The sequence below is a fragment of the Trichosurus vulpecula genome, chromosome 7, assembly GCF_011100635.1.
Source record: "Trichosurus vulpecula isolate mTriVul1 chromosome 7, mTriVul1.pri, whole genome shotgun sequence".
Lineage (NCBI taxonomy): Eukaryota > Metazoa > Chordata > Mammalia > Diprotodontia > Phalangeridae > Trichosurus > Trichosurus vulpecula.
In genome coordinates, this window is record NC_050579.1 from 56,030,288 (window position 1) to 56,056,953 (window position 26,666).

General features: G+C 38.4%; 1 protein-coding gene across 1 annotated transcript in view; it reads left to right on the plus strand.

Moving 5' to 3' along the window:
* Positions 1-21,366, plus strand: part of PTPN22 (protein tyrosine phosphatase non-receptor type 22) — a 73,650-nt gene extending 52,284 nt beyond the window's left edge. The window contains exons 18-21 of the mRNA XM_036768971.1: positions 7,141-7,256; positions 9,593-9,623; positions 15,683-15,754; positions 20,522-21,366. Of these exons, the coding sequence (XP_036624866.1) occupies positions 7,141-7,256; positions 9,593-9,623; positions 15,683-15,754; positions 20,522-20,586 (284 nt within the window). The 3' untranslated portion in view covers positions 20,587-21,366. The remainder of the gene's footprint in view (positions 1-7,140; positions 7,257-9,592; positions 9,624-15,682; positions 15,755-20,521) is intronic.
* The last annotated feature ends 5,300 nt before the right edge of the window (positions 21,367-26,666 follow it).

The following is a 26,666-nucleotide window of genomic DNA, read 5'->3' on the forward strand; positions in this document are numbered from 1 at the left end:
GGATTATGTAGAATATAAAAAAGGTACAAAATTGAAAAGATATGAAAATGACAAAGAAAAAAAATGGGACAAATAGTTGAACCTGAGGTTCAAAAGTGATGCTGGCTGGGTGCCCGGACTTGAGTTGTCATGTTCCCACTACACTTATTTCTTAAGGAATGACTAGTTCTCATGGAACTACGTGAAGTGCTACTAGTAGGTTTGGTAGGCTTAGAAGACGATTTACACTAAATGAGTCACAAGAAGCTGATTTATAAGCCAGAATACCAATTTATTTACAATGTAAAGTATGCCTTTCTAGAGGCTTAGATACTCCGTTTCATATATTAAAGTACCTGGGAGACCGAAGTACTGATTTTAACCTTCTGGTGATGTCACTATGCTGCTCTCTTCTGGGTAGCATTCTGTCGTCACTGGGCTGCTTTCCGCTATAATATTTTAGGTTGTGAGAAATAGAAAGCCTCTTCCTTCTCAGAGGTAAAGCTTGTTTGGTGCATAGGCAAAAGTGATGAACGTACATCCAGCCAGGCAGTGACTAAAAGCCAGCAGAAGCATCCAGGCTAAAAGGAAGTCTACTCTTCTGAATGCTTTATTACTTACTGGGGCCACTTGAGCACTAACCAACTATTGGACTGGGGGTCAGAAAATTCCCAGGACGCTTGACTAAATCCTTAGTTTCCAATCTGCAGCCCCAAACCCATGGCAAAGCCTCTCCACCAAAATCCCACTGAACCTGAGTGGAAGCCAGGGCTATGAGACTCCTTCCTACCGTGTTCCCTGATGGCATGCATATGAACCCAGAAACAAGACAGAAGGTTGAGCAAAACAGGAAGGTCTGTTAGCCTCGGTGTTTTAAAATTTACTTTTAATATGCAATCTGCCATCAACAAACCTCTGACTTTGCACTTCATTCTGGCCAGCACAAAAATGCTAGTTTCTCTATTGTCTCCCCAGTGACAAATGTGCTGTCACTGCAGATCATACCTGATGTATGGCAGCTATTATTCTTACTGTTGTTGTTCTCCACTGACCTTGTCTTACTTACTCAACAGAGAATCTAATTTCCCAGTGTATTATCTATGTATTATCTTTACAAGGGCCTGGTTTATTTTCTAGACTGGTAAACTGCCCAATCGTTCAATTAGTCAGTTATCTTGTATGTTCCTTGCACAGCTGGTTTACCTGTCAAAACTCCATTCCCTTACCGAAGTTTTAGATAATGAACCTGAACATCACTACCCCTTCTTTCAATACAACGTAAAATCCCTGTAGGCAAATGCTATTTCATTTTTGTCTATTTCCTAGCATTTAGGTATCTAAATTCCTGAATTGAAAATCCCTACTTCTAAAATGGTAGGGCAGAAACTGGGCATAGACCAATATCTTACACCATATACCAAAATAAAGTCAAAATGGGTTCATGATTTAAGAATAAAGGCTGATACTACAAGCAATTTGGGAGAGCAAGGAATAGTTTACCTATCAGATTTATGGAAAAGAAAAGAATTCATGATACAACAACAGATAGAGAGCATTACAAAATGCAAAGTGGATGATTTTGATAATGTTAAATTGAAATGTTTTTGCATAAAAAAAGCCAATGCAACAAAGATTAGAAGGGAAGCAGAAAATTGGGAGAAAATCTTTACAACCAGTGTCTCTGGTAAAGGTCTCATATCTAAAATATACAGGGAACTGAGCAAAATTTATAGGAACACAAGTCATTCTCTAATTGAGAAATGGTCAAAAGATATGAACAGGCAGTTTTCAGAGAAAGAAATTAAAGATATTTATAGGCATATGAAAAAATGCTCTAAATCACTACTGATTAGAGAAATGCAAATCAAAACAACTCTTAGGTACCACATCTCTCATGTCAGATTGGCTAAAATGACAAAACAGGAAAATGATAAATGCTGGAGAGGATGTGGGGAAATTGGAACATTGTTACATTGCTGGTGGAGTTGGGAACTGATCCAGCCATTCTGGAGAGCAATTTGGAACTATGCCCAAAGGGCTATAAAAATGTTCAGACCCTTTGACCCAGCAATACCACTTCTAGGGTTATATCCCAAAGAGATCACAAACATGGGAAAAGGACCCTATGTACAAAAATATTTATAGCAGCTCTATTTGTAGTAGCAAAGAATTGGAAATCAAGGGGATGCCCATCAATTGGGGAATGGCTGAACAAGTTGTGGTATGCGAAGGTAATGGAATATTATTGTGTTATAAGAAATGGGGATGATACAGACTTCATAATAACCTGGAAAAACCTACACGATATAATACTGAGTGAGCAGAGCAGAACCAGGAGTGCATTATATACAACCACAGATATATGGATTCTGTGATGACTAACCCTGATAAGACTTTGCTCTTCTCAGATATACAAGATGCAAAGACAACTCATGATGGAGAGAGCTATCTACATCCAGAGAAAGAACTATGGAGTCTGAATGCAGATTAAGGCACACTTTATGCTCACCTTTTTTTCCCTTTGTTTTTTTTTTCTCTTTTGTTTTTGGGTTTTTTTTTTTTGGTTCTGTTTCTTCTTTCTCATGATTCATTCCATTGGTCATAATTCTTCTTTACAACTTGACTATTGTGTAAATAAGTTCAATGTGAAGTCATATGTAGAAGATTAAAAAAAAAATCCCTACTTCCAATCAGAGCTCTTCAGAACTGAGGCTAAAGGTCAGCAGTAGACCTCTTTTAGTTAATCTTAAAATCATTTGGTTTATGTTCAGAGTTAGGCCTAAGGCCAGTCCTTTGATAGTTTAAATTTGATGGCATATAAACTCTTTGAAATTAGGGATTATTTCATTCTTTCTCCTTTTATCGCCAGAGCCTAACATAGTGCCTGGCAAATACAAGGTGCTTAATACTTGTTGAATGATATTGGAACAAAAGGAGACACTATTAGGTCAACGCAACAGTAATCCAAAGATTTACTTAGCCACAATAGGAGGCCATTCATCAAGGATATTTAGCAAGCATACTACTCATTGATTCAGCTGAACAGAGCCCCTTGTCTCAGTTGTCCTTCCTGGTCCACCAGCCAAGCAGCAAAAAGCACCTGGAGCTTTTGTGGCTATTTTGTACCCAGGTGGCCAGGAAGTTGAATTCCCTCAACCAATCAAGTCTTGAAGGTAGTTTCAGTACTGCTTAAGGAAATGTTAGCCTACTTCAAATGAGGCAGGAAATTAGGAATATTGTTCCCACGTAGCATATCAACTGGCTGTTAGTCTGTTCATTTCCTCTGTCTTCCTAGATACCAAAGTACAAATTATTAAGCAACTGTGACTTTTACCCAAACTTGTGAAGGCAATAAGGTAAAGCTTGTGACAATATTCTTGGTAGTGCTGTATATATGCATTAGAAATGTGCCATGTTGATTATACTGAATCTTTTGCTATGTTGCGGGTGAACAATGAAATGACTGAGGAAAATAAAGGTTTGATCTTCTGAGCATATCGATTTATTAAGTAATGCATACCAATTACCTAGCAAAGCAGGACCAGACCTCCTCAACCTAGGCCCGGACCCCAAATACAGGGGGAGACAAGACTTATACACCAAAAACAATAAGGTCATTCTTGCATGGCTGGGAAATTGTACCACCTCCACCCGCTGTTTGGAGACCCATAACCAAGGACCTTATGCTGGTCAGAAACACAGTTAGATCCAAAGACTGGTATAAGGAGTTTTCTCACAATTGTACATCTCAAGCAGATCATAGGTCTTACTTGAAAACTGGCCCAGTACTAATCAATCAGTTATTGCTTCCATGTTGCCCTGTTTACATATTCTTCAGGAGTGGGACACCTCCTTTTCTATTCACTCTTCCCCCTCCTCCAATTAGAAATCAGGTTATCTAATGTATTGTTTCTTTTTGAGCAGAAAGGGAACTGAGCTAGCTCCAGAACTGATCACAAGATCTGTGTGATTCACTCAATTCCCACAATTAACCACTTGTGCTAATCCTGTCAATTCCTTCAGCTCAGAACTCAGACCTCTAGTATTTAGCGTGTTCATCAGTATTCAATTTAATGTTTAGGCAGGTCTCCCTGTGGGCAGTATGGTGACTGGACTTCTTCATTTCTGGCAAAACTAACCCTTCCCATAACACTTGATACACTGTGAAAATTTTCTGGCTCTTGGTTGGATACGACTGTGTATATTGGGGGAAATAACATATCACTTCTAGGATGCTGCTCACAGTTCTATTTCCTTCCAGAGTCTACATGCTCCAAAGGATTGCTGGCACTTTACAAGTATGAAGTTATGAGTTGGTAGCACTTTCCATTAAACATAATGAACTCATACTTTCCACAAATAACTGCTATAATCTTGTTTTGTACTATTCTCACGATTATCTGCTTACCTAAGGGTTCAAAATGATCTTGCAGTACTTTTAGGGCAATATAGTGAAATACTTTAGGTACTTCCTGGTGCCTTCCAAGAGACCACTTACAGACTTAGAGCCACTGACTGCTTAGCTTCAACTTCTGCCACTATTTCAGCAGCAGGGTACTCTCTAGATTAAGAAGCTTGAGTCCCAGAGGATTACACCCCTGTTTCATGGCCTGTATCACTTTTACATGATTCAGGCTTGGTGGGGGAGGGAGAATGGGAGAGTGGGTTGAGAATAAGTATAAGAGAGACTGGTGCTAACCTCCATGGAAGAATTTCAGCTTTGTGCATGCTGATACTTAGCACCAAAGAGAATGGAAGGTTTCTGAGCTCCAGTGTGTATGAAAAATTAAGAGGGCGTTCAAGGACCCCAGAATGATGGAAGCTGCTTGTGGTTAAGTGCAAGTATCTAGATCCTTAATAAGGACAACCACAAATAAAAGAAAGTGATTCCCACTCTCCCAAACAACAACAACTAGCATTTACATAACACAGCACTTTGAGGTTTGCAAAGCACTTTGTTATTTCATTTGATCCTCACAACTACTATGTGAGGTGCTATATTTAGCCTTAGTTTACAGATGAGGAAACTGAGGCAGAGTGGTAAGTCACTTGCCAGGGCCATATAGCTATCACATGTTTAAGGCAGGATTCAAACTCCAGTCTTCCCTACTTGAAGTTCAGTGCTTTAGTCACCTTGCTACTTGATTCCTATAAGTCAGTAAGAATTTATAATAGTAGAATACAATAAACATTAATTAAGTGCCTACTATGGATGGGGATACAAATAAGAAAAAGACAATCCCTACCCTCCAAGAACTGACAATCTAATGGAAGAAGACAACACAAGGAAACTGAAAGGAGGGGGTGGAGGGGACGGTACCAGGGTGAGGGCATGATGGTGATGGTGATGGTGGGAAATGTTAAACCGGCTGGCTTCTGAGCCCTCCTTTGGGGGAAGTTTTTTGTTCCCCCCTCTAATCAGAGGCACAGAGGCAACTGAGGGTACTGATGAGGTGTATCAAAGTTGATGCAATTTCTGGTGATGGGCTATTCCTGGGAGAGGGGAAATTGGTGATGGATGATGGTGGAATCAATCCAAAGAGTGGGTGGTGGGGAAATGAAATTGGTGGAGTTGCTGAATCCTGTTTAAATGGAGACTTTGGGAGTTTTCTGTTCTCATTTATTAAGCAGGTATTCTATGCCCAGGCATTATGCTAAATGCTGGGGTTACAAATACAAGCAAAAATATCCCAAAACAAAAAAACTGTCCCTGCCATCAAGGAGTACACATTCTAACAGAGGAAGGCAACATCAAAAGAAGTTTCATGAAGGAGTGGGGAAGAAAGGAGGTGGAGGAAAAAGAAGTTTGGAGACTCCAAGCAGAACATGGAGACAAATGAAAGGGTCAATGTGGCTGACTGGCCTAGGCACTTTCCTTAAAATAGAAACTCTGGAACTAACCAATGAGAGGCAAGGACTGCTGGGGTGGAGGTATTTCCAAGATGAGAAGGCTATAGGGATAGAGTAAAGTTCCAGAGTGAGAAGTTTGCTGTGTCATAGTTGAGAAAGAAGTCTGGAGAGTCAGGAGGGAAGCCTAGGCAGTGGGAACTGGCCAGGTCTTTCAGCAAACCTTGGGCCTGACGAATACATTTTCTATGTGGACACAAATCCTTCGTATGCAAGTGTAGTTAAGCTTAGGAAACAGTATTTCAGATTAGTTGAAATGGCCAAGTAGGTCAAGATGTCCAATCTTAAGGATACAACTATTTTTGGTCGGGGTCAGAGTAGGAATAGTGTAGACACACAAATGAGACTGTGGATCAGGTTTTATGGAGAAGACTGTGTAAATTTGGACTGTCCAGGGCCTTTCCATGTCTATGGATGGTTCTAGCCCTGATGGTTCTAGCTCTGCTAGATTCATGGAGAATTGAATGTAGGCCCTGGTCTTGCTGAACTCCACAGGAACTATGGAGCAGCAGCGTCAACAAAGGTTTTCTTGTTCCCATGATCCTGACTAGCATGCAAATAATCCTGGTAGCAAGAACAAAAAGCTAGGCGGAGCAGGTAGGGCCATGGCTCATGTTCTATACTTATGTCATTATCTATAGCTTCCAGGAACTAAATTGCTGACTTTTAAAATGCATTCTGATCAAAAGTGCCAGTCTCTTTATAAAAGTTGGCTTTGGTGAGGGGAAGGAGTGAAGGTGGGGGACGTGCATATTCCATCTAAAATGAGATAGACCCTGGAATAAAGGAGTTTAGAAGAGACATTATGGTCTGATTGAATTATTGAATTTGGAACACCAAGTAGTTTTCTGAGAGAGCCTGGTTTCCTGATTAGGTATGGGGAGACTGCACCTTTTGACTTGCAACTGGAAACTTCCTATATGTATTGTCTCCTATTAGAACATGAGATCCTTGAAAGCAGGGACTGAATTACCTATTTGTATATCCGCTTTATTTTTTAAATATATTTTTATTGATATATTATTACATTCAACTGAACAACTTCAAAAGACAGGTAATCTTACCCATTTTATGCAGATTCCTATCAGCTTAAATTTCCAAGATATTATCTGACATTGCAGGATCCTATCCACTAACTATGCTACTACAGCCTAAAAAGACTACATAAAGAACTAATAGGATAAGTAAATGCTTACGCACATAAGAAGCTAAATGAACATATATTTTTATGGTTTTTTGTTGTTGTTTTCTTAGCTATGCAGGTCCAATCTGCAGAAACTCATTCTACCAACTGCTTGGAGAACTTGGAAGATACAAGTTCTTCTCAACAGTCATTGAAGACTTCCGGAAAAGGCTTCACAAGGAGTAGGGTAAATAATTATAATTCAGAAACTCCAATGACTTCCAGTTGCTTTAGCCGTATTTTTTTCCTCTATTATAAGGGAAAATTGCCTTGGTTTAAATATCTCCATAAAAATCGTGTTTGGTAGGCCTGCTGCAACCAAAGTTAGCAAAGGAAAGTATAAAACATGAATCAAAGAACATTTATTAAAGCACCTAGCATATAGGAAGCAACTGAGGAGTTATTAGGCTAATAAAAAGAGCTATGTATCTGCTCTAAAAGGACTTATCACATAAGCCTAAGTCTTTAAAAGTATATTATCAACAAGTGGAAACGAGACTGAAAACAGGGTTGTTAGGGCATGTAAATGATATTAGAATTGGGTGGGGTTGGGAAGGCGTCTAGGGATAAGTTATGGGGTAAACTTTGAAAGAAAATCAGAACTGGATAAGATGGTGAGTGGAATTGCCTGAGCATACTGGGGATGAGAAGCAGATTGGTTAGGCTGAAGTAAAGACAGCTGCTAGACTTAAGAGTTTAAGAGCTTGCATTCATATCTTGGCTCTACTACTTACTGTGACTTCGGACAAATTACTTAACCTTTCTAATTCTGTTTCCTCATTTGAAAAATAAGATGTGTGGGGCTCGATGATCTAATAAGGTCTTTTCCAACTCTAAAAGGATGATTCTGTCATTTATATACTCAATGTCTTGTGGACCTCAAAAGGGCCAAGTTATATTATTCAATCTGTTGGCATATCTGAGATGGAAGAAATAATCTATAGCTTTATAACTCAGAATATATTATTTTTTTTCTATACTTTTTATTTTAGACAAATATGAAAACTTAAATACACAACAAAAGAAAAAGAAACATAAACTTAAATATAAAAGAAAAAACATCATGTTCATAGCAGAACATAGGATTCAGAATATATAGCAATAACTTACATTTCAAGAAAGTCCCTATATTAAATACTGTGCGTTGTGTTGAAAGTTGTCCATCTTTTCTTTGCTTCCTTGTAGGTTTTTTTTCCTGCTATACCCTTTTTACTTTGTTCTTTTTCCCCCCTTACCCACTACCCCAAGGCTAAAATTAAGCATGGATATATTTATATATAGGTATCGATATACACACACACACACACACACACACACACATATATATATATACACGCACATATATATATACATACACACACATACATATATAAACATATACTTTCCCTATGAGATTCTACTCCTAATCTTGTTTTTATGTTTGTGCTACCTTGCCCTCCTATTACTTACCCTACCCCTACTCCAGCAATCCCTCCTTAATCCTCCCATTCCCCTAAATCTAAGCACCCTTTTATACACTCCTTTGACCTATTCTGTCCCCCTCCCCTCTAAAATTCCCTTTTACTCCCATTCTCCTAAATGTAAAGGCCCTTCTCTATCCCTCTTTTAACTCTCACCCTTCCCTCTAAAGATCCCTCTTTTATCCTCTCCCACCTCTCTAACCCCTTAGTTTTATTTCTTTCTAAATTGAGAAGACTTTTATACTCTTCTAGATGTATATGTATTTTCCCCTCTTAAACCCATCCCTGATGAAAGCTGGTTTCCAGAACAGTCTCCCTCCCCCATCTAATTTGCACCTCATTTGTATAAGATAATTACTCTTTTAGATTTTCTTGAACAGTTTTACTTTTTGAAGTCATTATCATACTCAGGTCTAACCCAATCTTTCTTATAAGCTACCTAATAACTAGTAACACTCTTAGACATAGGTATAACATTTTCCATACATAAAAGTTAAACATTCTATCCTTATTTATTCCCTTGTAATTGGTCATTGGTATGTATTATTTCTAAATGGTTGTGATACATCTTAGATGGTCCAGAAAAAGTTAGAATGTGAAACAACGTGCAAGATTCTCACTGAACTTAAAATGATAAAATGAAAAAAAAAAGGTTTGTGTTATGGCAGAATAAGTATACGATTTTCAAGACTACTTTTAACCAATTGTTCAGTGATAGTTGATTTCTCATTTAATGAAACTTAAGATATTTTAGTTGTGTTTAATTGTTAAAAACCTCTTCAAAGACAATCAAATAAAATGCAAAATAAGTATGATTTTATGTAAAAAATTTTAGCATTTGACAAAGCATAAGCAAACAAATTAACCTAAATCCACATGAAGTTATTACCTTTCCTTTTGTTTTTTCTCTCCCTCCCTCCCTCTCTTTAGAAAATTGTTAGCACATGTGCCATGTTGGTTCTCCTGATCTTGTTCTGTTCCACATTTCCCTACATGCTTCATAAATTTTTTTGAGTTCTGTGGTGAAAAAATTAACATTATTCTTCTCTCCTTGTTTTTATAGAGTTTAAAAATTCTACGAAATGTGAAAAAGAGTAAGTTTTCAAAAAATTATTATTATTGACTTTAGCATATCTATTCCCAGGTAGAGTTAAATTTTACAGTACAAGTAAATGGGGGTAGTGATCCCAGGCCCTGTGCTTTGGATTGCTGATAGAAAAATGTAAGAGAAATTTCCTGTTTAATAGAGAGGAATAATCATTTTCATGTTTGGCTCTATACCCTTCCCAAGATGCTCTAACATAAGAATGCTATTTAAAACTCCCAGCAACCTAACCTCAGATGTGTTCTTTTTGAAAACAGTTCTAGCAAAGCATATTGTGAACCAAATGTGTTGTTTTTATGAAACAGGCAAAGCACTGACAAGTTTTCAAATTTCACAAAGTATTATTAGCAGCAAGGGCCTGTTGTTTACCATTGTGCTAAAATGTGATGAAAATAAAACCCACAGGCTCTGGCATGTGGGAAATTCTCTCGACAAGCATATATTTTTATATTTCTGAACACAACTAGAAATACCTGGCCAAAGATGATAAAACATTTTTATACATTTGTCAATAAATTCAGTAAGTTAATATTTTTTCATGGACATTTTAGAACCCCAAATTTCTTTGGCTTTATTTATACTAGCTCCTCTTTGGTTGGGGTGCACAACAGTAATTTAGCTCAGGACAAGATTAATATCCACAAAGCTCTTTCTGTGCCTTAAGCTTATCAGTCACTATTGACACCATGGTAACTGGCCCCCAGATCTATGCTGATCCCCCTACTTAAGAAGGTGTAGAAAAATTCCCTTTATTTGTTAGTTCAGACAAGACAAGTTTGCAAATTTTCAAAAGGAATTTTTATTAGGAAACTAAAAGAAAATAGCACTGATACGATTGTTCAGTCGTTTTCAGCCCTGTCTGACTCCTTATGACCCCATTCAGGAATTTCTTTCCAAAGATATTGGAGTGGTTTATCATTTCTTTCTCCAACTCATTTTACGGATGAGAAAACTGAGAAAAACAGGGTTAAGTGACTTGCCCAGGGTCACATAGCTAGTAAGTGTGCTTGGCTGGATTTTAACTTGAAGATAAATCTTTCTAATTCCAGGCCTGGCACTCTATCCATTGCACCATCTAGCTGCCCCATTGATATAAACAAATTTACAGAATACCAATAAGAACTCACATTTATAAAATGACTTAAGGTCTGCATAACACTTTCCTTACAACAATCTGATGAGTTAAGTAGTTATATCACATGTTAATATCTACATTTTACAGAAGAGGAAACAGAACCTCAGAGGTTAAAAATGGCTTGTCCAGAGCTGTACAGCTGTTGTCTGAGGTGGAATCCAAACTTCAAGTCTCCTTATTCCCAAGACCAGCACTACTGTACAAAGGACTATAAGACTATATGTCACAACACTGTACCATGCTGCTTCAGATTACCTGCTCTTGCCTTAGTCCAAAATTAATACAAAGACTGGTCAGACTGGCAGTTTATATGATGTCTAGTTCTTTCTGTTCCTTTTCCTGACCTCAATTCTCAGTTAAAAGCTAAAAAAAAAAACACAAGCCAAACAACCCCCCAAACCCTTACATTCAAATCTGAGGTAGATTTGGCCTGGTACTCCTGCCTGGTCTGGGGAGATTTTTTCCTTCTTTTCAAGCATTAACCTTAGAGACCATTCCTTTGTTTCTCTCTTAGTGGTCTCTAAATTCAAGTCCCAGAAATTCTATCCCTGGCCCTGATCAGTTTGGTTTCCCTGAAATATAGTGAACTCCCAGTTACAGGTGGCTTCTATTCTCCCAGGAAGCTACACTTCCTTGCCCTATGGTTTGAGGTCAGAAGTTCTCTTTGTTGGGAGCCTGATGGGGCTGCTGTTAAGAATTGGTCTTACCAAGAGATAGGCCAGCTAATCTGCTGCTTTGCCCAGACCTCATGAGCTCTCTGCAATGAGTGGACACACTAAAGACCAGGCCTGGCCCTTATCTTTGAGGTTTCAGAAACTCCACTTGATGATCTCCCAAGGGTTGGAATATGAAGTGCCCTGGACTGGGGTCTGGAAGGCCAGGGCTTGAGGTCCTGTTTGGCTACTTAGAGTTGTGTGATTGTAGGTATGTTACTTTGCCTCTGGACCTTAAGATCTTCATCTGTAAACTGAGATAACACTGAATTAAGTCACAGAATTGATGAAATGAAAATGCTTTGAAAATCTTAAAATATTCTGGGTTATTCTAAGTTAAAATATGAGCTGTATTTGGTCCAATAACTTGTGGTCTGCTCAAGGAATGTCTTTTGAGTTAGTAGAGACCAAATTATAAAATCAGGAAGTTCCCAGATGAGTACAGATTTAGACAAAGGAGGGACGTGCTCTTAAGGCATATTTTAATCAAGCTGTGGTAGCTTATTAAATAGTAAGATGGCACGAAGTTGAAAAGGTTAGCTAAAATGTTGGATGACCAAGTCAAGATCCAAAAACAGGCTGAATCAATTAAAACGAAATTTAATAGGGATAAATCACATTTGAGTTTAACAAAAAATCTCCACAGACAAAACATGGGGGAGATGAGGCTCAATAGTAAATTATCTGAAAAAGATCTGGGTGTTTTGGTGGCCTGCAATCTCAGTAAGTCAACAGTATGAAATAATAACCAGAAACGTAATGTGGTATCAGACTGTATTAAGAAAGGCAGGACCCAAGACAAAAAGCACGATAGTCTTGCTATATTTGGGCCTGGTCAGACCACATCTAAAGTATTGTAGGCACCACACTTTAGAAAGGCCTGGATTTTTAGAAAGTTGGAAAGTTTCGAGAGGAGGGCAACCAGGATGGTAAAAAGGCTAAAGGTCATTCCAGATAAGGATTGGTTGAAGGAACTGGGAATGTTTAGTTTGAAGGAGAGACTTAGGGAAAAAAACATGCCTATCCTGGAAGTATCTGAAGAGTTGTCAAGTGGAAGAGTAGGATTAGAGTTTTTCTGTTTTGCCACAGAAGAGAAAATCAGGAGAAATGAGAAGGTGTACAGAAGTAGATTTAGCCTTGAAATAAGAAACCTAAAAACGGGAATACCCCAAAGTGGTACTGGCTGCCATAGGAGTTAGTAGAATCCCCCCCCCCCTCCCCCGCACTAGAGGTCTTCAAATCAAAATTGGGTGACCAGCTGTTTGGCAGGCTGTTGAAGGTATTCTTGATCAGTAAAAGTACAGGCTGGGTTAACTGGCCTTTGACATACTCTAGATTCATAGTATGATTACACTCCATGAATATTTTTGTTGAAGAATTGGTACTGGTAATCTAAATTTAGGTCACCTTCTCTATTCTCCCCCAGCTGTCCTGGAAAGTTCTGGAGATATACACATTGTTAATATAGCACTTAAACATATATTAAATTATAAGCAGAATCATAAAAAAAATCTAAACATAAAAGAACAGGAAAGGTTTTTAGAACAAACTACAATTCTTCTAGGTACAGTTTCTTTTTAAAGATGTGATATGTAGCAAAATAGTAACAAAACTCAGTATTCCATCAGTCATCAAAAACTTGTGTGATCCATGACAGACAAGTTACAGTTTCTAAGATTAAAGATAATCTTATGTCAACTATATTCTTAGCTTAGCTTTTCATTTTAAGGAGGTACTATCAACATGATAAATGAGGGAGTTTTACCTTAGAACTACCAAGGATTCATTTTTCAATGACCTAGTTTCAGGGTTTCATCATAATAAACTCCCACAGAGGTGTTCTGTGTAAGCATCCCAGAGCTGAGTAATCAACTGTATCCAGGACACATAAGACTAAATGGGGAAACATGGACTTTGTCTCAGATACAAAAGGGGAATTACCAGACCTACATCTTCCCCCACCCCACCTCCCTTTCTCTCTTAGTACTAGTGCCCTAAAGCAGGTCCTAAGAACAATCACTCACTTCTAATTATGAGTGAGTAGAGCACAAGCGTAAGGATTGATCCCCTAGGAGGATTACTTTGGAGCACCTCAGGCTCCTGTTCTTTCCCACTCTTGTATTTTCACCACAAAGCTTCCCTACAATTGCTGAAATAAGAAATAACCGTGGTCTTATAAAATATTTTTAAAAACTTTCTTTTATGGTAGTTTGCTCCTACAGCAATGGCTAATTGTTTTATGCTTATTTTTGTTAGCTTCTGTTTCAGAGGATATTTTCTGAACTTGTTTATAAATTCTAGGGGTATACTATAGTACATACAGCCTCTCAAGCATGAACTACAATAAGCTTTAAGTTCCTTCAAGTCAAACTTTGAGTCCCTTTGGGCCTGAGGGTCTCTCTTTCTGGTTAGGAGGACCCCCCAGCTTCTCAGATTATAATAGAGCTGAATAGGCTTCTGGGTCCTGGCCATTTCCTCAGGTTCTTTGTGATGACTCATCATTCAGGTAAACCTGGAGGAAAGGGTTTCCCTTCAAACTAAATCATCATTACAGTTATACAAGATTAAAAAAAAATACTTAAACACATATGATGATATAAGTGGGTCATCATTACTTTACATTTGGACCTTGCCATCACAGGTTTTACAGTCCAACATGAACAAGTAGTACGGGCAATCCTTTTTGCTGTCCTCCATATGAATGAAAAGCATAAGGTTGAAAATTAATGTTTAGACCTTTTAAATTATTGTTTAGAAAGTCTGTGAAAGCCTGTAGTTACTATTTTCATTTTGAGATAGCGTCTTATGCAGTAGCAGTAAGGCAAAATGGTTACTATGTTTATATTAGGCTATTTTTGCAGACTACCATAAAAAAATACATGAGGAAGATTAAAGTATTAAAAAAGACATTTTTAGGCAGTGTTGGGTGAACATAGATGAATATGGTGAAGCAAGAAGTGTAGGCTGCATATAAATAACTGAAATGGGGGGAAAATCTTATCTAGCCAGAAAGACTTTCTGGGAATAATGGACTTAGAAGATGGATGATGGGAAAGACAAATACTGGCAAAGATAACCAATCAATCAATAGCTTTTTGCGAGGCACTGGAAATAGAAAGAAAAAGCAAAAATAGTCCCTGCCTTCAAAGAGCTTAACATTCCAATGTTTGTGTGTATACACGTGTATAGCTATATACAACTATTAAAACACTGCACATACGGAAAGAGTAGATGAAGGCAGACCAAGGTAAAGGCTTCCCCTTTGGGGTGGAAGAGAGGGGGCGAAAAAAGGCCTTTTGTATGAGATAAAGCTCGAGCGAAATCTTAAAAGAAGGTAGGGATTCTGAGAGGCAGAGGTTTGGAAGGAGAGCATTCCAAGCATGGGAGAGAGTGAGGATAAAGGCATGGGTAATGGAGATGGAATGTCACCATGTATGAGAAAACAGGAAGTGGGATAGAATGGCTTTAGCAGAGTGGTGTTAGGGGATGGGAAGGAGAAGTTGGGGAGGCAGATAAAAATATAAGACAGGGAAGATAGGAGCATGTTAAGAGTTTTTAAATGACAAATTGAAGCATTTACATTTTGTCCTATAGGTAAGAGGGGACCACTGGAGTTTACTGACTTCGGGGAAGGGGAGATGTGATTTGATTTACATTTTAGGAAAATCACTTTGGTGAATGGAGGCTAATGTAAGAGAAAAGATGGAGAATGCTTATAGAGGAATAAATGAATGTATATAGGAAATAATAAGTATAGTAATTGTGAACAAAATAAAGTACAGTTCATGATATAAAATTTTGAAACCCCAAGTTAGATTTTTAAATCCTCAAATGATAAAAGATTAATTATAAAAGTTTTACTGCTTAATACTTTGGTTTTTGCTGAATCTTTAGTTTTTACTAATTTCACTGCAATTAATTTAACTTATTTTTACAATTCAATTAGAAGACTTTGTGGTTTTAATCTAATATGCAAAGACACTTTGTTATACATGTGATGGTGATGATACATATCTTCTTGGGCACGTAATAGTATCATTTTTATTTGTAGTTCTATAAAGATAATAGGTATTAACTAAGTCAGTGAAGAACTGTGTTTAATAGTTGGACTGTAGAAAGGAAGTATCATTCTGTGGTCTGAAGAACAATTATCCAAGTTTGTTTTTATTTCTTTCCCTGAAACCTTTCCTATATTTCTAGGTATCTCATCACAAGCAGTCAGGCCAGCAGACTCTGTACAATCAAACCACTCTAGCTCCTTTTTGAACTTTGGTATGTGTTATTCTGGAGTTACTTTTTAATAGTTTTGGCCAAGTCATGTATGTATTGAGTATAATAGGGCTTTATACTTTGAATTCATCTTAAAGTGACAAATAGAGACCTTATATTTATCTCATAATTTTGAGACTTTTGTTGTCTCTTAACTCACTCAAGGACAGATTGCTCAGCACATTTTGGAAACTAAAACTAGGCAAGCGGATACCTGTCTAGTATGTGGTAGAGAAATGTGCAAACTAGATGAAGGAGAATATAAATTTTATAATTGAGAAGTCCAGTTCATGGCTAAAACAAAGTTATAATGAATTTGCAAGCATGATGAAAACAATTAATTGCTGCTACTTGACCTTGTGAAAGTCACTAAACAATAGAAGATAAAGTAGCTTCAGTAGCTCAAAAAACATGCTAAAGTAATTATTCACCTAATTATAAATATTATAGATCTACAATTGTGTAGTGATCATCTGGTATTATTTCAAACATCCTATTATTTACTATATCCATGGTACTTATAGTACCACTGTAGACTGTCATTTAGTTGTAATGACTATGGCAATTAATGGAGAATATTATTACTAAAGGATATTATTAACCAAAAAGCTTAGCATGATCCAAAAGTGCTTAAACATTTTATGGATAAAAGTAACTAGCATAGAAGCCTATATAAGCTTGACTCCTATCTGTCCTGATACCTTATTTTCAGACAGAAACTTTCTTAGAACTAAAACGATTCTTATTTTGTACCTTAATATTTATGTGAATCTTTGAATTCTGTCTGCATCTCACCTTTTAAATAACTGGAATAATAATTAGACAATCACTTCAAAGTTCTATTCTGATATCTCATTGTAAGGTGGTGCTGACCCGCTCTGCTAGGGGAGCATGAGCTCTAGCCAAGCCAGAAAGGCTTTGACTAAGGACCTAGCCTTGGTTCTATAATATGAGAGCCATCAGCAGAGGTGTGCGAGGTGTGTGCCATTCCATTCCGTTCCATTCCTCGTCTTTCACCTGAACTTCTGCAGTAGTTTCCTAATTAGTTCCCCAATTTCTCCAAACCATCCTCTAAAGAGTAACCAAACTAATATTCCTAAAATACAGATCTGACTCACAAAATTTTCAGTTACTCCCTATTGTCTCTAGGATGAAGTGCAAAGTCTCAGCCTTTCATTTAAAGCCCTTTGCAATCTGGCCCCCACCTACTTTTCCACTATTAAATGAACAGGTTGGAGTAGATAAATGATCTTTAAGGATCCTTTTACCTCTCAAGTTCTACTATTTACAATTCTAATGAAACCATCTGCTTCAAAGCATTAAAATCCCAGTTAAGAGAAGCACTCACAATATGGTTGGCTCCACTTAGGAGTCATCTCTAAGTTATAACTAGCTGGGTTATATATTCCCAGTTTTCCAGCATTTCAGGAGGTTGAGCACTGCCTCCTTTCTTCAACTCTTAGGCTTACTGGTCTAGAATCAAGGTCTTAGAACAAGGTTGCCACCTACTGACCAATGTGAAGAACTGTTTGACCTACCATTCTTCCCCACCATTTCCCATCTTCCCTCTATGATGTCCGGGATTCCACTGTTATCCCCCATTCACAGGGAAGGCATTCAGAGGCTCTCTCATCCCCATCCTCTTTATCTACCACTATCAGCAAAGGTAATTTCAGAGTTGGTTTTCCTAAAGTACAAGTCTGACAACCATGACATATCCCTTTTTCCCATTCAAAAAACTATAAACTCCCTTGGCTCCCAATTGCCTCCGGCCTCCAGGATCAAATACAAAATCCTTTGTGTAGTGTTCAAAACACTTCATAATCTACCCCTGTCTACCTCTCAAGTCTTCTCCCATCTTATTCCCTCTTGGTGTTGTGTTTGTCCTTTGTTTTCAAAGAGGACCACCACATCAGGAAAATGATGACATGACTTGCAGTTGACTTTGATTTGAGTGAGGGAGGGCTGTGCAAACTCACCAGCCTCACTTTCTTCTCCAGGGCCATCTGGGTCCAGTGGCCCAATATTTATTAGAACGACTGGAGATGGCCCAGGATGCAATGGGAGACCTTAGTCCTTTTAGGTTAAGAGGCCTTTTCAGGTTCTCACTTTGAGTGACATGTGTGTAGCATAGTATTCCCTCTTAAGTGACAATGGCCTCCTTGCCATTCTATGAACAAGACGTCCCCTATGCCTGGAACAATCTACCTTTTCATCTCTGCTTACAAGCTTCCCAGGTTTCCCAAAATCCTATCTTCTACAAGAAATCTTGCCAACCGCTCTTAATTCTAGTGCCTTCCTCTGTTCATTATTTCCTATTTAATCCTGTATATAGTTTGTCCATATTTGTTTGCTTGTCTCCCCAACAGACTGTAAGCTTCTAAGGGGCAGGGACTGTCTTTGTCACTTTTTGTATCCCCAGTGCTTAGTTTAGAACACCTCTTAGCACAAACTAGGAGCTAAATAAATGTTTACTGACAGATCTCACACACGTATATACATACCCATTTCTTTCTTCTCTTTTCCAACTCTAGCCCATAACTTAAGAAAGATTCCTACTCTCTCTTTTCATTTTCTTTAGTTCTTTATATGAGGAGAAAAACTGAGGTGAGATGGAGGTAGTAGAAAGACTGGTGGCAGGAATACTGGAGTCAGGAATACCTGGGCTCAAGTGCCACTTGTGACATATATCTAACTAAAGACAAATCTATTTAACTTCTCAGTGGCTCCAGGCAACTGAACTGCCTGCTAATTACATATCAGTTGCTGTCTGCAGCACTAAAAGGTGTTTATAGAGTTCTCCACATGGATTAAATCACAGGTCCAAACCAGAAACAACCAAAAAAGCCCATCTATGATCACATAGTTAATAATTCTGAGATGGGGATTCAAACAGGTCTCCCAACTTTTAAAGTATTCCCCTCTTGTACTCAAAGAATCTCTCAAAACCCACTTAAGTTAATGGTTCCCTATACTGAAACTGAGAGATAATTCCATTTAATGTGGCATTTTAAAAATAAAAATTTCAGTGGAATATCAAATTTTATTTTTATCTGAAATGGATATTTCTTACTATTTGAGGAGACCAAGGATTGAGGAATATGATACTTGGCTTTGTGGTACTTTAATATCCTGTCCATGCATAACCAGAAACCTCTATGCAATTATTATTATTACTAAAATTTCTAAATGGCTTCCTAATAATGTAAGAAATTATTTGAATGTGATTATGATTTTCACTTAAAATTACTGTCTTAATATCTATTTTGTGGTACTTATGAAAATGTCAACTAATGAATAAAAGCTTTAATATAATTCAAATATATATTTATAGATATCATAGAATCTATTGGAAAGGTTTTCAGAGATCATTTAATTCAGTCTTCCATCAGATGCATGAGAAGTAGCTTAAACACTTTCAGTACGTGGGAACTCAAGATCTTATTAAGAAGCCTATTCCATCTTCAATCAGTTTTAATTAAGGGATTGTGACAATTAAAAAAGGTTTGAGAGACATAATTTCTGGGTAATTTAATCATTTTATTAATAATGCCAGCATTTCAATAAACGGATGGTCATTTGGCTGTCTCTCTCTTAAAACCAAAGACAATCATGGTGTGGGCTCAGTTTTTATGTTTTTCTAGGAGTAGGTGTTCCCCAGGGTAGCAATCAACTCTGATTAACAATTAATAAGAGAATGAATATTACGAGGAGGCTAGACCTGAACTTTGATTATGTCATTTACTTAAATTAATCCCAGTCTTGGCACTCTATTCAAAGAATTTATCCTCCCCACCCAAACCTGAGTGAAACACAATGGCTGCCCCACCAGAGTAGGGTCTGGATAGAGGAGATTAGCTCAATTTTCAGATTCAGAGACTGAGGTATTGAAATGAAGATAAAAGAAAAAGGGGGAAATCTGAATCTCCCCAAGTCATTGATTATTAATAATCATTTCTCTCAGGATCTTTCCTGATATGAAGCCAAAAGCACCCTTCCTATAATTTTCAGGGATGGTTTTAGTTTTGTCCTCTAGAGTCACTCAAAATAACTCAATTTCCTCTTCAATATGAAGTTGAATAATGACAACTCAAACTTAGCCCTTTAGATCTACGGTTTTCATTATAGCAATCCAGTGAAACCAGGTTATGGATTAAGAAACAGCACCAAGGAGGTTAAGTGACATGTACACAAGTGCCTGGCAGGCAAATATCAAATAAAAAAGAGGCCACTTTAAGTAAAGATCCTTGCAGCGAGCCGACTTAGAAAACTACATATTAACATTATCTATGTTGTATTATACTTTAATTTATTGTTAAATATTCCCCAACAACATTTTAATCTGGTTCAGGCTGCATTAGGGAGCACTGCTGGCCCCTTCTTTTGACACCTCTGGTCTAGATGACTCTACCCTCCCTTCTAGCTCTAAATCTATGGACCTATCACAGGCTTTTCTTTGGATCCCCAGTGCCAGTCTGACACAGTAAGGACTTAAATGCTTACGGACTGACTGATGATAGAACGGCCAGCATCCTTTTTACTGCCCTTCTTGGTCCCACTTCAGCTTATCAGCATCCTTGCTAAAATGCAGTGCTCAGAACTGAGCACAGCCTTATAGGGACAGTCTAACCAAGACGGCCTGAGTGCGCCTATCACTTCCATTCTTTTGATATCATAACTTCTATTAATGTAGCTAGAGACCATATGAGTTTTTTTTAGCAGCCAGGGCCATGCGCATATATTAATATTTTTGAATTTTTTTTCTTCTAGGTTTTGCAAACCGTTTTTCAAAACCAAAAGGACCAAGAAATCCACCTCCTACATGGAACATTTAATCTGACTTCCAACTTGCATTCAGAGGATGCAAATTGGAATTTGCAGTGTAAGAGACCACTGTGGCCAAACAAAAACAGCAGAATGCTGCCAGATGAAATAAATGTGCTCTATAATCACCATATCACCAATGAAGTGATATGTTAATGACACAAATAGCTTTAAAACAAAAAAGATGCACAAATATATACGTCATTTTGAGATTTTCATCTTATTTATATCTAGTTAGAAGTAACTAGTTTAAAAGTTGTATTCAGAGGTTTGAGAATGCATTTTCTATTTCACTTCTGAAATGAAACTATTCTTGTATATAATGCGGTAATAAGGTTTGCAAAAGTTGAATGTTATATATTATTTCTATATAGTGCTGTCTCTGTGTCACTCTGTGTCACTTAGGGAAGTGACTCAACTTGTCTTGGCATCAGTTTTATTGTCTTATAAAATGCAAAAAATTATACTAGTCTTGTACATCTACCTTACAAGGCTGTTGTGGGGAGTAAAAAAATCCATATAAAAGTCCTTTGAAAATGCAAAGTGCTACTCAAATACAAGCTGGTATTAGAAACTTATTGTTATAGTTTCCATTAAGAATTTACCCAATAATTGCTTTTTTTTATACTCACACAACAAATAAGACAAAATGGACCTAAACAAGACAAAACAATATGTACCTAGACAAAGCAGTGATGCTTGCTATAGAGTACCGACTATGTTGCCAGGCCCTGTGTTAAGCTTTACAATCATTATCTCATTTGTTCCTCACAATAACTCTGTGAGGTAGATGCCATTATTCCCCTCATGAGGTGAGGAAACTGAGGCAAACAGAGGCTAAGTGACTTGTTCACTTGGTCACACTGCTGGTAAGGGTCTAATGGCTGATTTGAAATCAGGTCTTCCTGACTCCAGGCCCAGGCGCTCAATGTGCTATACTGCCTAGCTGCCTCTTTCTCTTTTACACAGACACAGACACACGCACATCACTGAACATTAATGTAGAACCCAATAGGGAAAAACTGAACACCAAATTAATAAAATGTTCCTTGTCTTTTGAATAAAATACAGTTTTAAAAGAGGGGACTTAATATAGGTAAAATATTGTATCCAAATAATCTACCCCCTTCTCTTTTTGTATGTTTTACTGTACATATTATGCTGGCATATGTTTATGTAGTTATATCATGTATCATTGTCCTGCAACCTATGCCTATCAGCACCATTAATTCTTGTGACTAATCAATATCTTAAAAGATAGAAACTTTTAAATAATTATGGTGTTTGGACTGTTAACTCACTAATTCCATGTTCAAATCAGAGACAGCTAGCATTTTCAGATTTTAAATCCTGTAAAAAAGAGAAAAATCAGATTCTTTCCAGTTAGCAGGGAGACCATAAATGAACACTTCCTATTCCCAAGTCTCCTCACCTCCATCTAACTCAGGAAACAAAGGGAAAAGGTGGGGTTAGAGTGGGAAGGTTCTTCACAAGTACCTAGATCATTAACTACATCTCTCTCTACTTTGTGGGAAAATGCCTGGCTATTATTTGTAGCAGTCCTCAGAGACAGATAAAGAACTCCTTTTCCCCAGCACTTCCCTGTCTCAAATGGGGATAAGTCTCTCTAAAGAAGTACTACCATGACACTCGATATCAAATGTTAATCCTACCTCAGGGTTGCAACCACTAGTTTTGCTCTTATCTTTAGAAGTTCAGGACTGCCCAAATTGACAACAGCATCTCCCACAGAAAAAAATAATCTTTATAATTTCTGAGGGCTGAGATCATAGAAAATAAGGAAGTAAATGTAGAAATCTTGAAATAAATGACAGTAATACCAAACTCATTCTTATTTATCTAGTCATTAAGTTATTTTGACATATCTATAATCAGGTGTTGTCCTTCAATTCAGCAAACATTTATTAATCCTGTATAGGGTTGTGTTGATTCTTTTAAGTCAGTGAAATAACCCTATTGATTCTGGAAAATCTTTCCTTGATTTCTTCTCCAAACATCCTCAAATCATACTCTCTTCTTCCATTTCTTTCAGCACTTTTGTCCAGAACTTTCTAATCTACCCTACCTTGAATTATGCTTTTCTGTGTACATCTTATTCTGCCACAAGCAGACTGTCGGTCCCTCAAGGGCAGGAACTGTGTTTTTTATCTCTGTGTGTTTTGTTTCTCACAACCAACTAGTAGATATTTAATAAATGTTTACAATGGGTTATTTCTTTATCACTTTCTTAATTTAAGAAGTCCTCCCATTTGCTCCACTGACAGAAAAGATGATATGATATTCTTTATACCTTTAAAGTTTCATCTCACATAATTTATGCTCTAGCCAAAATGCGTTAATCCTCTGTTCCACAACATCTCATCTTTTCCCACTTGTGGGCCTTTGTTCAAGGAACGAAGGTCTCTGCTTATACATATTCTCCCTATTCTTCATGTCCCAATACCACCTCCAGTCAGGAATTAATTTTCCTTTCTTGGAAGGCTCCTAATACCTCAGCTATACAGTTGTTATATTCCATTTATTTGTGAGGATGTTTTATTATTGCTACTATTATATCACTACCTCCTTGAGGGCAGAGATTATGCCTTACTTTGTTCTGTATATTCTTCAGCCTAGCACAGTACATTATGTTGAATTTGCTGATTCAGAACTATACTTTAGCAAAATTCATCTGGCAGTGGGGTGAAGACTGGAGGTAAAGATAGCAGCTAGGAGGCTATAAAATAATCCAGGTAAAAGGTTAATGAGGCCCTGGATTAGGGTGCTTTTAGTGAAAATGGAAAGATTTACCAAGCATTTCTATAGTATGTTCAAATAATTCATTTAAAATTATTTTATTAACAAAAATTTGATTTATGTGCTGAGGCAGTGTGGAACAAATGGACTTATTAGGAATGAGATCTGGATTTAAGTCACAGACACAAGCTGCATAAACATGGGCAAATCATAAACTCTGTGAACCTCAGTTTCCTCATCCATAAAAGGAGGATAACATGTGCATGAAAAGCAGTCTGGCCTAAGTGAAGAGAAGGAAGGGCCACCAACCAATCAGGGAAACCTGGGTTCAATTACTCTCTTAAAACACAGAAAGCAAGATATTAACCTCTAAGTGTCTGATGTCATTTCCTAAGACTGAATTGCTAAAGAATTGGCATTGGTATTAGGAGTTCCCTCGCCCCAAATCACTAAATCTCAGGTCATCACTGAAACCCTTCCCAGTCTTCCCCTACCCTACTTGTATAACTCCCTCACAAGGTTGTTGTGAGGAAAGAGTTTTATAAAGTTTAAAGTGAGGTGTATAAATTTATACACAGCTTTCACAAACATATCTATTGTTTAAATGTGGACATATCATGACAATATTTTTTCCTGGAGCCTAAAAAACATTTACAAGTACTCTGTATACTTAATACTCAAGTGGATCTGTAAGCTCATTGATGTCAATATTCCTTAGATACAAGATACAAATAGTTACTGAATTAAAATGCCTACTAAGAGTATCTGCACACTCAGTAAGTTTAAATAATTTTTCTTAAAAGTTCTTTGGAGTAAAGTTTTTATCAGTAAGGTAAGGAAGCAGCGCTCTGGGAGTTAGATTATGGGTAGAGATAAAATAAAATTCAGGATCTCTGGTTTCCTGGTATAGGCAACTCCTTTCACTAGATAAATTTTAGAGAGAAAAACAGAGATAAAGTGACTTGTCCATGGTCAGACAGCAGTAAGTGTCAAAGGCAAAAGTTGACCTTAGATATTCCTGACTCTCTAAGTGCTCTATTCATTTGAACACATTTCCTGATTGAGCCCACTATAATGGCCACTCTTCTTTAATATTCATTCTCTATTTATTGGCTCCTCCTCTTCAGCTTATAAGTACACTTATGTCTCTTCTTCTTAAAAAACACTTACTTGACCCTCCCATCTCTATTACCTTCATCTTTTCTGTCCTTCTCAGCTAAACCCCTTGAGAAAGCCTTCTACACTTGCTGCCTCTACTAGTCCTCTAATTTTGAACTCTGTGATCTTGTTTCTGACCTCATTATTTAACTGAAATGGCTTTCTCCAGAGTTACTAACCACCAAATCTAATGGCATCTTCTCAGTTCTTCTCTTTTTTGACTTCTCTGCTTGTCTTCTAACAGTGTCCCAACCTTTTTAGCCTCAGGACCCCTTTATACTCCTTAAAAATTATTAAGGATCCCCTCCAAAAAAAGCTTTTGTTTATGTGGGTTACATTGATATTTGCCTTATTAGAATTTAAAACACCTTAATATTATTATGAAAATGGTTTTGACTTCACAGACTCCTTGACAGGATCTGCAGCACTCTTTCTACTGGATACTTTCCCCTCTCTAGGTTTTCATGACATGACTTTCTACTACTTCTCCTGTCTGATGGTTCCTTCTCAGTCCCATTTTTGGAATCTTCCTCCAGGTTATCTGCCGAAGGAAGGAATGAAACAAGCATTTAAGTGTACTGTGTGCCAGGCACTGAGCTAAGCACTTTCTCTCATTTGACCCTCACAACACTCCTGGGAATAGGTGCTATTATTATCCCCATTTTACAGCTGGGCAAAGTGAGGCAAACAGAGTTTAGGGGACTTACCCAGAGTCACACGGCTAGTAAGTGTCTCAGGCTGGCTCTGAACTACCTTCCTGACTCCAGGCCCAACGCTGTACCCACTGAGTCACCCAGCTGCCTCAAGGGTCTGTTCTCCTTCCCTTCTCACCCTACACTCATCTCACTTGATATCCTGTTTGCAAGGGTTCAACTATCATCTCTATGCAGATAATTCTCAGATGTCCCACAGACATCTCAAACACTTCCAAAATAGAACTCATCATTTCCCTCCCACCTCCCTCCTTCCGAACGTCCCCAGTAACGGCAAGGGCACCATCATTCTCCCAGGCATCCAGGCCCGTCCTCCTTGCCTCCTCATGCTCACTCATACAACCTGCTGCCAGGTCTTCTAACTGTATCTACGCTCAGCAAGACCTCTCTCTGCTCCCTGGGGCAGGGCCTCATCACTTCACTCCCGGACTACTGTAATGGTCCCTTAACTGACCTCCCAGACTAGTCTTTTTCCTCCCCTCGGCGACCGAAGTGATCTTCCTAAAGCTGGTCTCACCACGACAGCAACTCTCCTTCCCTTCAATAAACTACAGTGGCTCCTTATCTCGAGGCTCACACATAAAACCCTCTTTGGGCCACTGAAAGCCTTTCCTAACCCTAAGCGCTACCTCTCCAGTGTTCTTAAATTTCACCCTCCCCCCTCTGCTTTACGATCGGGTTCCACCAGCCCACCCGCTCCTCGTCTGGGACGCTTGGCCCGTGCCATCTCCTCCTCACTTCCACCTCCTGGCTCCCTCTGCGAAGGTCTTTCTAGGCCCTCCCATTTCCCTACTTTCCAGAGATTTGCTGCCATTTACGTCGTACTTGGGGGGTACCACAAGTCTGGGCGCAGATTGGAGTTTTAACAGCTGGCACGTCGGTTCCGTCTTTCGTTAGACTGTAAGCTTCTCGAGGGCAGGGACTCTTTGGCTATTCCCAGAGCTTAGAGTGCTACCTGGCGTTTAACTGAATGCCTCTATGACCTTATTTCTAACGGACAAAATACTCCCAACTTATTGATACCTTCAATGGACAAGCTCCATAAGGGCAGACCTCAACTGGGCTGGGATCACTTTCCTGGGAGACTCCATTCCCATCCATGTCAGCTGGTGCCCTATTGGTTAACCCAGCACTGACTTATTTTTTGGGGGGAGGGAGGGGGTCTTCAGCTTTCCAAGATAACATAACAGTTTGGGTTTGGGGGGGAGGAACTCACGACTGTTATAGACTGAACCCCTTCGTAAAAGAACGCCCCAAATAGGACGCTGCGCATGTCATCTCGGTGAACTGGGGCGGGGGGGGGTCTGTTAAATGGCCAGACAAGTGACCATGCCCACGTCTGCGGCCCTCCTGTGGTTCCTTCCGTTACCTGACTGCCACTGTGGGTTGGAGCGGAACCGCCCGCACGGTGGAGCCGAGACCGCCTCTCTGTGGGTCCCGGGCCGGCATTCGCGGCTGGACGG